The sequence below is a fragment of the Hemiscyllium ocellatum genome, chromosome 1, assembly GCF_020745735.1.
Source record: "Hemiscyllium ocellatum isolate sHemOce1 chromosome 1, sHemOce1.pat.X.cur, whole genome shotgun sequence".
Lineage (NCBI taxonomy): Eukaryota > Metazoa > Chordata > Chondrichthyes > Orectolobiformes > Hemiscylliidae > Hemiscyllium > Hemiscyllium ocellatum.
In genome coordinates, this window is record NC_083401.1 from 51,670,726 (window position 1) to 51,687,103 (window position 16,378).

At 40.3% G+C, this 16,378-nt stretch overlaps 1 protein-coding gene across 9 annotated transcripts in view; it reads left to right on the forward strand.

The window, feature by feature from the left end:
• Positions 1–16,378, forward strand: part of rai14 (retinoic acid induced 14) — a 285,215-nt gene that overhangs the window by 134,688 nt on the left and 134,149 nt on the right. For all 9 annotated transcript variants that reach the window (XM_060854012.1, XM_060854509.1, XM_060854434.1 and 6 more), the window contains exon 3: positions 37–167. In XM_060854012.1, the coding sequence (XP_060709995.1) occupies positions 37–167 (131 nt within the window). The remainder of the gene's footprint in view (positions 1–36; positions 168–16,378) is intronic.

Sequence of the window (16,378 nt, forward strand, 5' to 3'; positions counted from 1 at the left end):
CTCCGCACTCTCACTGTTTCTCTCTGTGCATTGCAGGCACATGAATGGAACAAGAATGATGACCGACTACTGCAAGCTGTGGAGCATGGCGACACCGAGAAAGTGTCAGCTCTCTTGGGCAAAAAAGGGATCAGTCCCACAAAACTGGACAGCGAGGGGAAGTCTGCGTAAGTGAACTATAGACTCACTCTTATTCTTTAAAACAAAATTACATTTTTCTGTTTGTTTTCTAGCTTATTTGGGATTATTCCAATTTTTAAAAAAATTGATTCTGTGTTTTAGTTAGAGTAGCTAATTGTTATCATGTTATTTCTGCAATATTAGATCTTAATATAACTTCTGGTGATATATCCTTCCCTAAGTGTTGGAAACCCCAAAGGGAGGAAGTATTGTGTTGGTAGTGGAAATGCTGATTTAAAAATAATGATTGATGGTTAGTACTGAATATTAACTGTATACAGTAAAGATCATGTTTCTGATTTTTCAAGTCTCAGATCGCCATTGAAAAATACATTTGTCTTTGACTTAGAAAAGATCTACTATACAGCAGTGACGCATCTTTATTGCACATTATGACAATCAGCTTTTGAAGTTAATGATGTTACCAGAACTTTTTTCTGAATGACAGTGATAAGCAGCATGAAATGTAATATGAGCTGAACTGTGTGCAATATTCTAATACAAGTAGATTTTGGCAGAATTGTAGATTCTTAAAATATTATGTTACAGGAAATATCGTAGGTCTACATCAGACTTCATTTAGGTTTTTATTAATACAGATCCTTTGCATTTTAAATCCATTTTGCATTTGTAAACTAGCTGAAGTAATTAGCAGCTTTGGATGAAGGACAAATGTCATTCATCAGTCATTTTAAAATGGTTTTCAGCTTTGTGTCTTGGACGATGTAACCTTAATTCTTAAGAAGCATTAATCAATTTGATGCAACACTTGATATTTATAATTGACTTCAGTCACAGAAATTGTTCTGAGGTCATCATCATTTCCTTCATGATGAATGAGTTTCATAAATATTATTGCACAGAATATATAAGACCACTTTATCATTATTTGCATTGATTGGAATTTTGTAAGTTGCAAATATATGAATTAGGAGTATATCACTCAGCCCCTCAAGCCTTTCGCACCATTCAATAAAATTATGGCTGATTTGTTTGTGTTTAGAATTCCACATTCCCATCTCCCTTGATAACTTCGATTCCCTCATTTAACAAAGATCTACCTTTGCCCTCACCGTCTTCTGGGGAAGAGAGTTCAAAAGTTCTCTGAGGGAAAAGAATCATCCATCTCTCAGTTCTTCAGGGGTGACCTCCAATGCTGGATCACACACAAGAGGAAACATCCTTTTATGCTTCAATCCCATTATCCTTCACTCTTCTAAACTCTAGTGAATGCATTCCCAATTTGTCCAATCTTTTACCTTACAAGAATAACACACATTCCAAGTGTTAATTTATAGATCTCCTCTGAACCACCACAACCACCAATTCTTCCTTTATTAACTGTACACAGTATTCAAGATGTAGTCTCAGTAATGCCCAATACAACTGTAGCAGTGACATCATTAACTTTATGTTCAATTTTTCTTGTCAGAAAGTATAGCATACATTAGCTCTCATTATTACTTGCTGTAGCTGTGTACTGTGCGTTAATACAAAAGCAGTTAGAGGTTTAGCTCAGTTGCTGGACAGCTGGTTTGTGATGCAGAGATGCCAACAGTGTCACACTAGCTGAGGTTACTATGATTCTCCCTATTAACTTCTCCCCTTTCCAGTGATGTGGTGACTGTCAGGTTAGATTTCCACCAGTTAGCCTTCTCTCTGATGAAATTATGGTGACTTTACTGTTTTTAACCTTACTTTATACCATATGTCTACCACCTTATCAAATGCCTTCTGGAAATACAAACACAGTACATTTTCAGACTCCCCTTTATCCACAGTCAAAAAGTGTGGCACTGGTCTGGCAGCATCCGAGGAGCAGGAGGGTGGATGTTTCGGGTAGAAGCCCTTCATCAGGAATGTGGGGGTGGGGAGAGAGCTGAGAGATAAATAGGAGGGTGGGGGAAGGGTAGCTGGGAAACCCCACGTCCCACCCCCACCTTCCTATTTATCACTCAGCACTCCCTCCCCAATCACAGATTCTTCATGAATGGCTTATGCCCGAAACGTTGATTCTCCTGCTCCTTGGATGCCACTGACCTACTGTGCTTTTCCAGCACCACACTTTTGACTCTGACTCTCCAGCATCTGCAGTGCTAACCTTCTCCTAGTCGCTGTAACCTTACTGCGAAGCCTTTTCTGAGGGTGCCCACCTTGAAGAAGTTCTCCTCCTCCCTTGACAAGGAACTCAGTGAGTTTCTGTCCGACTGTATCCTTCAGGTCACCTTCTCTACCTTCCCAGTTTCCTTCCAACCCCCCTCTCCCTAAGTTTTCCTATTTATCTCTCAACCTCCTCAACCCGGCCCCTCATCCACCCCCACATTCCTGATGAAGGGCTTATGCCTGAAACGTGGACTCTCCTGCTCCTCAGATGCTGCCTGACCTGCTGTGCTTTTCCAGTGCCACACGTTTTGACTCTAACCTCCAGCATCTGCAGATCACTTTATCCACACTGCATGACATGCCTTCAGAGAGTTTCAATAAATTAGTTAAACATGATTTCCCTTTCACAAAGCCATGTTAACTCTTTCCAATTGCCATGAACTTTTCTAAGTCCATGTTAATGATGCTACCATGACAGATGGCAAGCTAACTGGTCTACCGTTTCCTGCTTTCTGCCTCTCTCCCTTTTTGAATAAACGGATTTTATTTGCTATTTTCGACTCTCTTAGAATGGAAACAAGTGAATTTTGGAAAAATAACACCGCCCTCGGTTGCTATTTATTTTAAGACGTAAGAATGAAGTCGATCAGGTCACTGGCCTGTCAGCCTGTTGCTCTGTATTTCTTCCCCAGTGTTTGTAATTTCACCAAATTCCTCTTTCTCTTTCACCTCCAGATTTATAGCTATTATGGTAGTGCAATTTATATCTTCTATAGTGAAGACAGAAGCAGAGTATTTGTTCATTTCAACTGTCATTTCTTTATTATCTACAATTAACTCTGCATCTTCAAGCTCTAGAGGAACACATACATTTTAGTTACTTTTTTCGAGTAACTGAAGAAACTGTCCATTTTTACATGTTTTAGCTAGTTTTATCTTCCTAATAATTTTTTCTCCTGATTAATCTTTTAGATTTTCTCTGCCATTCTTCATACAAAATTATTTTTGAAGTGGGTGACAAAATGGTCTCTATAAAACTGTAGATTCCTCTTTGAATGCTCACCTGTAATTGATGCATGACCTACAGGGTAACATTGAAGAATCTAAACTGGAGTTAGGTGATTTATAATTGGTCTGCGTGTTGTTGGATTTGGGAGGAAAGGTTCTGTCAAAACTACCATCTCTGTTTTATCTACTAGTTACTACTGGAAAATTTACATAGATATCAAGATAGGATTAGGAGGTAAAATGAGAGGATGGCCTTTCAGAACTTGGGCTTAAGAGACTGAATGCACAGCTATCAGCAATGAAGCAACTAGGATCAGAAGGAAGTAAGATGCTAAAATTAGAGGGGTACGTTGGAGGTAATTCAAGAAAGAAAGATGCAAGGCCATGAATAAATTTGTAAACAAGGATGTGAATTTTAATATTAAAATATTGTTTGTTGAGGGCGTAATGAAGGTCAGGAAAATGGGAATTGTTACATGTTAAGTCATAAGCAACAGAGGTTTGAATGGAACAACAAACAGAAATTGTTGCGAAACCTGGCAGATCTGGCAGTATCTGTGGGACAACAGCAGAGTTAAGGTTCGAGTGCAATGACTGGATGAACTTGGATGACCTTGAGTTAAGGAGTGTGAAATGCAAGATGTCAGTCAGGAATGCATTAGAACAACAAAGCTAAGAGGCAGTGATACAATAGAAGAAGACCAGCAGTAGATGAGTTTCAAGAATGAGGGGGTTCTCATAGAATGAGAGGGGGGGGGGGATCTCAATAGAAACCCTTGAAATTATAACAGGACTAGACAAGATAGATGGAGGAAGGATGTTACTGATGATGAAGGAACCCAGAACTGGAGATTACAGTCTAAGGATTTAGGTTGGCCATTTCATTTAGGACTGAGGTGAAGATAAATATTTTCACCCAGAGAGTGGTGAGCCTATGGTATTCTCTGCCCAGAAAATGGTTGTAGTCGAAACATTGAATGCATTCAAGAAGGAATTAGATGTAGTTCTTCCATCTAAAGGGATCAAAGGTTATGGGAAGAAAGTTGGAGCAGGGTACTGATTGGACGATTAACCATGATCATGTTGAATAGCAAAGCAAGCTTGAAGAGCTAAATGGACCACAGCTGTTCCTATTTACTATGCTTCTATGAAATGGGTGGAAGCTTAGCAATATTGGTTTGGCAGCTGCCACCTGGGGAGCCTTAATGAATTTCTGCATTGCATTTTGTAGCTGGTACAAACTGCTGCTAATGAGTATTGATGATGAAGGTGGAGAATGTTTGATGTCATGTTCATCAAGTGGGCTGCTTTGTCCCGGATGGTGTCGAGCTTCTCCAGGCAAATAGGTTGTTTCTCCTGACGCTCCTGACTTGTGCCTTGTAGATGTGGGCATACTTTGTGGAGTCAGGAAGTGAGTGATTTATTGCAGGACTCCAAACCTCTGACCTACTGCTTATAACCATTGTAATTATATGGCTGGTCCTATTAAGCTTCATAATGTCTAGGTGTTGATAATGGGGGATTCCATGATGGTAATGCTATTGAATATCAAGGGATGACAGGTAAATTCTTTCTGGTTGGCACCAGGATATTGTTCAGATCCTGTTACATTTGGATATGAATTGTTACACTGTGAGTTGAAAATGATGTTGAACATTGTGCATCTTCAGCAAACAACCCCAGTACTGACATTACGATAGAGTGAAGGTGATTGGTGAAGCAGCTGAAGATTTTGGGCATGTCACTAACCTGGGGAACTGGATTGTCAGAGCTGAAAATGTGTGGCTGGTTAAAGCGCAGCAGGTCAGGCAGCATCCAAGGAACAGGAAATTCGACATTTCGGGCACAAGCCCTTCATCAGGAATGAGGAAAGTGTGTCCAGCAGGCTAACATAAAAGGTAGGGAGGAGGGACAATTGAGATGTGAAAGGTGGAAGGAGGTCAAGGTGAGGGTGATAGGCCGGAGTGGGGTGGGGGCGGAGAGGTCAGGAAGAAAATTGCAGGTTAGGACGGCGGTGCTGAGTTCGAGGGAATCGACTGAGACAAGGTGGGGGGAGGGGAAATGACGAAACTGGAGAAATCTGAGTTCATCCCTTGTGGTTGGAGGGTTCCCAGGCGAAAGATGAGGTGCTCTTCCTCCAACCGTCGTGTTATGTTCTGGCGATGGAGGAGTCCAAGGACCTGCATGTCCTTGGTGGAGTGGCAGGGAGAGTTAAAGTGTTGAGCCACGGGGTGGTTGGGTTGGTTGGTCCCAACCAACACGACGGTTGGAGGAAGAGCACCTCATCTTCCACCTGGGAATCCTCCAACCACAAGGGATGAACTCAGATTTCTCCAGTTTCGTCATTTCCCCTCCCCCCACCTTGTCTCAGTCGATTCTCTCAAACTCAGCACCGCCCTCCTAACCTGCCATTTTCTTCCTGACCTCTCCGCCCCCACCCCACTCCGGCCTATCACCCTCACCTTGACCTCCTTCCACCTATCACATCTCCATCGCCCCTCCTCCAAGTCCCTCCTCCCTACCTTTTATTTTAGCCTGCTGGACACACTTTCCTCATTCCTGATGAAGGGCTTGAGCCCGAAACGTCGAATTTCCTGTTCCTTGGATGCTGCCTGACCTGCTGCGCTTTAACCAGCAACACATTTTCAACTCTGATCTCCAGCATCTGCAGACCTCACTTTTTACTCGAACTGGATTGTCATCATGGCCTAGAGGTTAAGGTAATGGATTTGAAATCTGTTGAGGTGACCCTATACAAGTCGAAGCCTACTGACTGTGTTTCTCATTGTTCACTTGGAAGGACTCTTGTGGCACAGTGGTAGTGCACTTAACTCTGAGCCTGGAGGCCCTTGTTCTAATCACACTTGCTCCAGAGGCAATCAACAACATTTCATTGTCACTTACCCTGAAAAACTCCTGCAAGATAAAACAAAAATGCTGTTACATTTCTCCTGCAGGAATATCCTGAAGCTGAGATGATTGACCTCTAAATACCAAAACCTCACCATCTTTCTTTGTGCCAAGTACGGCTCTGAACCATGGATCAGTTTCCCCTGATTCTGCACCAGCATTTAGTCTCAAGGAATTAGAGATGGGCAAAAAAATCTGGCCAAATCAGCAAAGCCACAGCCATAAGTTTTTTTTAAAAAAGTGTATTGCGCTGAAATAACCAGCCAGCATTTTGTTAGTGAGACTTGACTAGTCAGTGCTTTCCAGGATGGCTTCTCATCTTCCAGCCTATGTAAACTCATGATCTCTCTAAAAAAATTTCTCTTTCATCACCTCTCAAAAATGCTTCCCTGTCTCATAACTGCATAGTTTGAAAATTATGACCATTATTTCACATTCCCCCTACCTTGCCCCACCTTTGCATTCCCCTCTTGGGATTCTTGTAACTTCCGTCAATCCTCCAATTCCACGACCTACATTCCTCATTTGACTCACTTGTTAACTGTAGGATTCTAGTTACCTAGGCCTAAAACCAGGGCTTTCCAAGCTGTGAATTATGAATTGAGATCTTGGGCTAGCAAACTCTGAGGCAACGATGGCTCTAAAACTTCGACTGTTTTCTGACTGCTGTGAGGCCCCTTTAAGTATTTGAGATTGTTTTTGTTGGTTTATGTGGTCCAATTAATAGTTCTTTGAAGCCCTGATTGCTGCTACTGCTGTTACAAAGAAAAATATTAAATTGGCAGGTGTTAATTTTGTATTTTGGAAAAATCCTGCCTTTTCATCAACTCCCTCATGCTTAACACCTGTTTTATTTTTATCTCATCCCTATAGCCCCTAAATTTTAATTCTGGCATCTCCTCTTCAAATCTTGAAGCATTAAAATAGATCATAAAATGTAGAAGCAGAGGTAGGCCATTCAGCCCATCAGGTCTGCTCCACAATTCAATGAGATCATGGCAGATTTGACCCACAATTCCATTTTCCTGTCTTATTCTCTCATAGCTACAGGTTCACATCACCAAGAACAAACTTGTAAAACACTTACCTAAACTCAGTAAACGGTTTTGCCTTTACACCGTTCTCCTCCGTTAAGATGATTCTTGAAGCCAACCTATTTGACCAATCTTTTGGCCATCTATCGTGATGTTCCATATATGACTTGATTTCACACTTCATGTGGTAATGAAGTTAATGTGCAGTACACTGGGATATTTTCCCATGGTAAAGGTGTAAGGTTTGGAATGACTCTCTATTGATAATTGCAAATAATATTAAAAGCAATTTTCTGTTTTTGGAAATGATAAAAACTTTGCAATAATTGTTTTTTTGTAAGCTTTTCTTCAGGGTATTTAAGTAAAGTCTGATTTTGGAGGATTTGCCTGTGGTTGGTAGGCCTTGGGAGCTTTAATTGAGTATAATGAAATGATCCATGGAGAGGGCGTTATTTATAAACCTCTGTTGACTTTTGTAAAGATTGCATGCTTTCATACAATGTTAAATTTGAGCATGTAATCTAATCACTGAATTTCAAATTTTAAATAAAATTTGTAGTTGTTTCAAATCCTTTGGATGTTATCATGGAGACAGGAACAAAAACCTACATTTAAATAGCACCTTTCATTGTCTCAGGCCATCATGAAGTGTCTTGCAACCAATGAAATATTTCCTTTAAATTACAGTTATATGGGAAACATGGAAACCAATTTTCACAGTTTTCAATCCAACAGTTATGTGTTAAGAAGCAGATTTATGATATTGACCATCACGTGCTCCTCTCCACGTTACCTTCCGAGGGCTGATGGGGCTTCTCCATGTATTGGAATGCAATGTTTCAACAAACATTAGAAACAGTGCACCTTAGAATAATAGGAAATAAAAACAATGTACTGAATTTGATGGTTGTGACAGATGCCCATCTGCTGCCAGAAGTGGGCAAGCAATCCTCTGCAGTCATTTCTGGCTGACCCAATGCAATGAAAAACCATTCAGGCAATTGTCTGGTTTGTGTCAGTATCTCTGGGTCTTTCAGGGCAATGCTTTGCCTCCAAAAGGTGCTGTTCTGTACTGGCAGCTCTGTTGGGATTAGTGGCCATTGCCAGCAGTGCAGTAGGCTAGGGACCTAGCTGGGTCACTGGAACCTAACAGGCAGCTTCATGGGATAGGTGGAGGAGAATTGATATGAATAATTAGTGGATGGAAGTGTCTCATTGTATGGGCCTTGGCTTCAGTCAGGGCCTGCCAATGGGGGAGATGTGCCTCAGAGGGAAGAAGATGGTATGCGAATACAACAGTTGCCTGTCACAACCATCAAATTGTCCATTGCTTTATTCTCTATTATTCTTAGGTGTGCTGTTTGTCAGGTCTGCTGGAAGTTTGCACACAAAGAGGTCCCATCTTCCCTCAGAGGTAAATACATAACATTGCAAGGTGTTAAGTCTCTTGCACCATTGTGGCCCGCCCACATGTTATTTGCCACCCCTCTCCTCCCGTTGGTGATTTTGTGTTTGTACTTTCAAAAATATACTTGTAGGCTATCTAGTACCAACCAGCTTCCCCAGCAAGTAAACAGGAGCAGACTCTATTTTCAAACAGCAAGTAAAAGAATGTGCTTTATCACCATTCTGTGATCTGCTTGGAATCTGAGTGGATTTGAGGATAACTTCAACAAACACAATTTTCGAAGGGTTGAAAGTTAGTTTTTAAATTATGGAGCAAAACCTTTAGACTTGTTGAAATTATGTTTACAAAGATAAGTCCTATGCATGAATGAGTAATCTAAATGTTTGCCCATACTTGCATTGTACAGTTTGATTTATGACCTAAGCATTTGACTTTGGCTAAGTAAATTGTGGTTGCCTAATGTACATTCCTTGTGTACAAGCAATGTTTCCATTTTCATTGTGATATCACATTACTGATTATTGGAATTCACGTTTTATGCAATAATTGAGCACTTAATTTACTTAACTATACTTTGTATTTGCCAATATTCATAACAAAAACTACAGCTGATTCTTTGAGGAGATACAAGTCTCTGGTTTGAAAGATCTGTTTCTTACTTTAGTTACACAGTAGAAATTCTTTAATATTTCTTTAATTATTAAATTTTCACTGGATCTGGTAATCCTTTATTTACTCCAATCTATTGCTGTTGCCTTCATTGAAATATTTAACTCGTCTACTGAAAAATCTACATTTTCAACATGTCCAGTTTTGATGAAACATAGGGTCTTGGCTAGAGGAATTCCAGAACATAGGGTCTTGGCTAGAGGAAGTGGTAGAGACGGGTAAAATAAAAGCATTTAAAAGACAAATGGATGGGAATATGAATAGGAAGGGTTTTGAGGGATATGGGCCAATTCTGACAATGGATGTGAGTTTAAGGGAGCACAGGATGATCCTGATATTTGAATCCAGTTTGAAACATTCCCCTATTAGTGTCCAGGAATTATCATAGAGTCATGCAGCATGGAAACAGACCCTTTGGTCCAACACAATTGCACCAACCAGACATCCCAATCTGACCTCATCCCATTTGCCAGCATTTGGCCCATATCTCTCAAAACCCTTCCCATTCATATTCCCATCCATTTGTCTTTTAAATGATTTTATTTTACCCGTCTCTACCACTTCCTCTAGCCAAGACCCTCTGTTCTGGAATTCCTTGCCTAAATGATTTTCTTTCTTCCTCTCTTCTCTTTTAACATGTCCCACAGAAGTTAGTTCAAGTTCCGGTACAGTACTGTTTCTTTATTTGGTTTGTTGTCCAGTTTTGGTGAAATTTGTTTGACAACATTCCTGTGAAGTCCTTTGGATGTTTTATCATGTTGAAGTTAGGCTCGAGAAATACAAGTTCATTTCCTGGAGGACAAGCAACTAAACAGAAAAAATTTGACTCTTGACTGGAAAGCTGGCTGCAAATTCATGAAAACAGCCAATCTGAAACTGAATTTAGATCATGTTTTCTTTTCTGTCTGAGTGGTTGAAAGGTTGGCGAATGCATGAATAACAAAAGTTTTAGACTTGAAATTGAAATACCATAAAATTAAAGGTATAATGGAAGATACAGATATTAAATGAAAGCAAAAAACAGACTAAATTTTACAGATGTTCAGGATGATGAGGTGAGCAAATGTATAGCATTTATTTGAAAGCGGACACGCCTGTTAACATACTTTTGCATCAGTGCAGCAGTTGTGTTTACCACACAATTTCAGAAATGACCAATTTATCTGGTCCACGTCGGATTTCAGAAAAATACCAGCCAAGAAGAACAGAATTGCTTGGTGCTGCCAGCAGCTTAAGTGCTCAAGGTTAATGTTTAATAAATCTTTTTGTGACAATCATTTCACACCACGTGACAGCGAATGCCAAGGTCACTAAGCTAAGGTGCAAATATCAGCATCTGATAAATGGGTGGTTGCAGTTTGAAGGAGTTAGATAGTTGATCTTTAAATCAAATTCACTCCAAGCTGCAGATGGACTACATTAGCTGCAGGGTAAGTGAGGGGCTAGCTTCAAAAATGCAGTTGGATTTTTATATTATTGTGAGGTGTGGGGAGTAATTGCTGTATTTTTTGAAATATGTAGTTTGAAGAAATTAAAAGATTTGAAGCTGTAAAATAAAACTGCAATTATGTTGTCCCTTTTACAACTTTAAGACCTAAAGTGGTTTACAGCCTGTGATGTATATTACGTAATCACTCCTTTTGTAATGTTAGGAATTGTGACAGCCAATTTGCAGACAATAAGGTCTCACTGCAACAAGATGACTTGTTTTAGTGTTATTGCTCATGATGATAGGGATAACCGCTTACCAGGACATCCTATTGTTGTTCTTCTGGTACCATGGAATCTATTATGTCCACATGAGATAACAGAATGGTCATGGATTATAATCTCATCCAAAAGAGATGTCACCTCGTGGTGTGCAACACTCCCTCATTGTGACTCCCTCAGAGTCAGCTACATTCACCTTTTCAGTTTCCCAAACTGGAATTTCAACTCATGAGTTTCTCATCCAGAGATGGGAGAGTTATCTCTAAGCAACAGCTGATAAAATAGTTGCAGTCAGTGTTGCTAACTGAAATCTCAGAACTCCTAGTTTCCCTGTATTCAATATTTTAGTGAGAATTTTCTTCTTCATGTAGCATTTTATGTACATTATAATTCAAAGGTCAATTATCCATGTTATTAATGAACCAGATCTTTAGCTACTAAAGGAACAGATTTACATTGCTGGAAGTATGGCTTATTAAAAAAACACCTTCCACTCTTTCATGAGATGGGGGTGGGGGGGGGGGGGGGAGGGGCAATGTTTCAAGACGAGAGAGGCACATTCAGCAAATCTGGAAAAGTATTTGGATCTAGAAGTATTGAATCAAGCTCTTGTGCAATACGCTAGAACTCTGAAATAGATTCAAACACTTAATAGACAAAATATGACTTTCCATTCTTGAACAAATAACTATCATTTCTATGCCTTTTAGCCACCTATTTTCTTTTTGGAAATGTTGACAAACTTGAAGCCACACACTTTCTCTTTTAAGACTGGTAGTCTCTAGTTTCAAGATATTTTGATCAAAATTGCTGTCTTCAATTGGTTTTGATTTCATGGGTTTTGTGAAATTGTTGTTGTAGTGTGTTTCCATGCATGAATTGTTTTGCAAGTATGGTTTTTGGTGCTTGTTTGTTTAAGTTAAATCTTAGCAGGATGTATGCACTTAAAGGTAAGGTCCTGGAGAGTGTTGGTAAACAAAGGGACCTTGAAGTGCAGGTTCACAGCTCCTTGAAAGTGGAGTCGCAGGTAGATAGGATAGTGAAGAAGGAGTTTGGTATGCTTTCCTTTATTGGTCAGAGCATTGAATACAGGAGTTGGGAGATCATGTTGCGGCTGTATGGGACATTGGTTAGGCCACTGTTGGAATATTGCGTGCAATTCTGGTCTTTCTATTAGAAGGATGTTGTAAAACTTGAAAGGGTTCAGAAAAGATTGACAAAAGTTGCCAGGGTTGGAGGATTTGAGCTATAGGGAGAGGTTGAATAGGCTAGGGCTGTTTTCCCTGGAACAACGGAGGCTGAGGGGTGACCTTATAGAGGTTAATAAAATCATGAGGGAAATGGATAGGATAAATAGACAAGGTCTTTTCCCTGGGGTGGGGGAGTCCAGAACTAGAGGGCATAGGTTTAAGGTGAGAGAGAAAAGATATAAAAGAGACTTAAGGGACAACATTTTTATGCAGAGAGTGGTAAGTGTATGGAATGAGCTGCCAGAGGAAGTGGTGGAGGCTGGTACAATTGCAACATTTAAGAGGCATTTGGATGGGTATATGAATAGGAAGTGTTTGAAGGTATATGCACCGGGTGCTGGCAGTTGGGACTAGATTGGGTTGGGATATCTGGTTGGCATGGATGAGTTGGACCGAAGAGTCTATTTCCATGCAGTACATCTCTGTAACTCTATGACTCTCTAAGTGTTTTCATTTACTCTACTACTCTGTTCAGATATTAGTAGATTATTAGATCATTACTCTTCAACATTATTGTTGTTATTGTTATTTTTAGAAATAGTAGAAATTGTCTTGAAGTTTAAATAACCAGGTGATGGTGTGTAATTCCAGGAGTGTCTACCAAATGCCACCAGATAACTTATGCCTTTATCACTAGAAGCTTTAACCCATGTTATAATCCCCATGGAGATCTATAAGTTGCAAAAAGATACTCCAATCCCACTCTTGAAACCTGGGATGGTGTAAATCTGAAATGAAGGCAGAACATGCTGAAAATCTTCAGCAGATTTTGACAACACCAGTGGAGAAAAAAAGGTCATGGTCCTAAAACATGAATGTTTATCAAATCTGTGAAAGGTTAGAACGTGAAAGATATTGAGCAAGTGTAGTGTGGGTCAGGTTGAAAAGGATAGGGTGAAGGTCAGCAGTGATTGAATACAGGGACAAAGATAGAGCAAAAAAAACTGATGCACCTTGAGCAGATATGCTGCTGAATGAAAGAGCAAGAAAAACAAACTTAGCTAGGAAAAGCAAATGAAGTGTAGATCAGAGTCTGAAATTGTTGAACTCATTGTTTAGTTCAGGAGGCTATCAGATGAAGGCTGCAAAAAGTTGTGCTGTCCTTTAAGTCTAAGCTAAGCTGTACTCAAACAGTAAATGGGCTGAGGCTAAAAACATCAGTTTGAGAGGAAGACGAACTATTAAGAAGAAAGGCCACTGGAAGTTTGAAGTGAACTCGTGGACTAAAATACAGAAAATGCATCTCCCTTTAACTTCCTAATACAAATAAAGGCTCCACGTCATATGTATACATTCCACCAAACTCTCAGAAGTGGAGTCTGTACTAAATGTCAAATGTTACTCCTAGCCTTCAACGGGTTTGCTTCTCCTATCCATTGTTATTTCCCTCAATCTTCTGAGAATTTCCAAACCATCTTGTAGCAGAAAGGCCCACTGAAGTGATTTTTCCTTTGGGCCATGCCAGGGTGAAGTCTTTAGGAACCATAAATCTCTACAGATCACATCTCTGGTCAGGAAATGATTCTCCCACCAACAACCTACCTGATGACTAATGGGATTGAACTTTTCGGTCTGCTGTTCCTTTATGTTTGCATCTCTCTGCCTGTCTCCTGTGGTATTTGTATCATGCTCTCTCTCTCTCCCCTTTTATTTTGTTTCTCTGTCCTTGTTCTCCCTCAAGCTTCAATGCTCCTTGGGTTTTTTCTGATCTCTCTTTTTATCTATTTTCCCTTTCTATCAATCGGCCTCAGTCTCCTGCACTCAGCTGCCCTCACCCTTGGCCTGCTACCCTTGTCTTCCTCACTGGTCATCCTAAACCTCGGCCTGTCACCCTCTAGTGAAACTCCAGTGAACCTCCAATGCATCTAAATAAGGAGAACACTCAGTGTACCCAGTATTCGAGATGTGGCCTCGCCAATGTTCTGTAGAGCTGAAACATAGCATCCCTAATTTTAATCTTTATTTCATCTGGTAATAAGGAAAAGCAACTGTTAATTTTCTCAGTCGCTTGCTGCATCGACATCCCATCTTTTTATGATTCGTGCTGTAGAAGAAAGATCCCTCTAATTCTCTGATTTCAGCATTCATTATCATTTAAGTACTAAGCTTTTATTCTTCTTGCCAGTGAACAACTTCACGTTTTCCCACATTATACCCCATCTGCCAGATTTTTGTACTCACTCAACTGACCTTTGTTAGCCTGAATCCTTGTTATCTCATCTTCACAACATATTATCCTACCTTCTTTGTATCATCCACCATGCCTCTGGTCCCCTCATCTAATTTATTGACGTGTATCGTAAATTGTTGAAGGCCCAGTACAAACCCCAGCAAGAGGAAATGGTGTAGTGGTGATGTAACTGGACTAATAATCCAAAGGTGAAAATGTGTTGCTGGTTAAAGCACAGCAGGTCAGGCAGCATCCAAGGAACAGGAAATTCGACATTTCGGGCCAGAGCCCTTCATCAGGAATGAGGAGAGTGTGCCAGGCAGGCTAATCTTAGCCTGCCTGGCACACACTCCTCATTCCTGATGAAGGGCTCTGGCCCGAAATGTCGAATTTCCTGTTCCTTGGATGCTGCCTGACCTGCTGTGCTTTAACCAGCAACACATTTTCAGCTCTGATCTCCAGCATCTGCAGACTTCATTTTTTACTTAATAATCCAAAGGCCCATGCTAATAATTTAGGGCATTGATTCATGTCCTACTACAGCAGCTGGAATAAATCCGGAATGTAATAAGTCTCAGCAATAGGGATCATGAAGGTATCATTGATTGTCAATGAGAGCGATTTGGCTCCCTCAGAGTCATGACGTCTCCAGCGTGGAAACAGGCCCTTCAGGTCAACTTGCCCATGCCACCCAGTTTTTACAATTAAGCTAGTCCCATTTGACTAGTTTGGTCCATTGTACCTCCATTTCTTCACACCCTCTGCATGAAGAAATTGCCTCTCTGGATCCTTAAATCTATGCCTTCTAGTTTTAGACTCCTCTACCATTGGGAAAACTGTTGGCTATCTACTGTATCTATACCTCCTTTTGGCTACCTACCTTATCTGTGTCATAATTCCATTAGTTTTAAACACAATGACTTTGAAGATTTGAGTATAGTTGTAGTGAAGCTTTGTTTTAATTGTGTAGGAGTTTGGTTAGAGTACCATGTGCAATTTTGGTTTCTTTATCTTAGGATGATATTATTGCCATAGGGGGAGTGCAATGAAGGTTCACCAGAATAGTAGGACTCTCATAAGAGGAGAGATTGGACAAACTTGGTCTGTATTGTTTAGAGTTTTGAAGAATGAGAGCTGGTCTCATTGAGATGTACAGAATATTTGTTAAAATTGAAAGGGTTCAGAAAAGATTAAGAAGGATGTTTTTGGGATTGGAAGGTTTGAGTTACAGGAAGAGCCTGGAGGGTGACCTTATAGAGGTTTATAAAAGTCACAAGGGGCATGGATGGGGTGAATTACCAAGAATTTTTTCCCCAGGGTGGGAGAGTCCAAATTATAGGACATAATTTTCCCCACTCGCCTTAAATCTAAAAAGGGTCCTAAAGGGCAACTTTTTCGTGTAGAGTGTGGTGCATGTAATGGAATGAGCTGCCAGAGGAAGTGGTGAAGGCTGGTACAGTTACAACAGTTAAAAGGCATCTGGATGGGTATATGAATAGGAAGGGTTTAAAGGGATATGGGCCAAATGCTGGCAAATGGGACTTGTTCAGTTGAGGATGTCTGTTCAGCTTGGAAGAGTTGGACTGAAAGGTCTGTTTCTTTACTGTATAACTCAGATGGACAAGTAGAATGTAGGTCAAATGTTTTCCTTTAGATGAGGAGATGAGAACCAGAAGTCATAGTTTAAAAATGAGGGTGCCGTTCTACCCCACACTTTGAGATTATACCCTTTTGTTCTCAACTCGCCCACAAGGCGAACCTACCTCAACAAATCTATCATGTCAAGTCCTCTTTAAAAATTTTAAATCTTTCAATGTCTTCTAGGCCCAGCCTAATCATCAATGAGCTTCCCTCCATTATAAAGTCAGAAGTGGGGATGTTCGTTAATGTTTGCATAAAGTTCAGCACCATTCGCAAGTCCAGATACTGAAGCAGC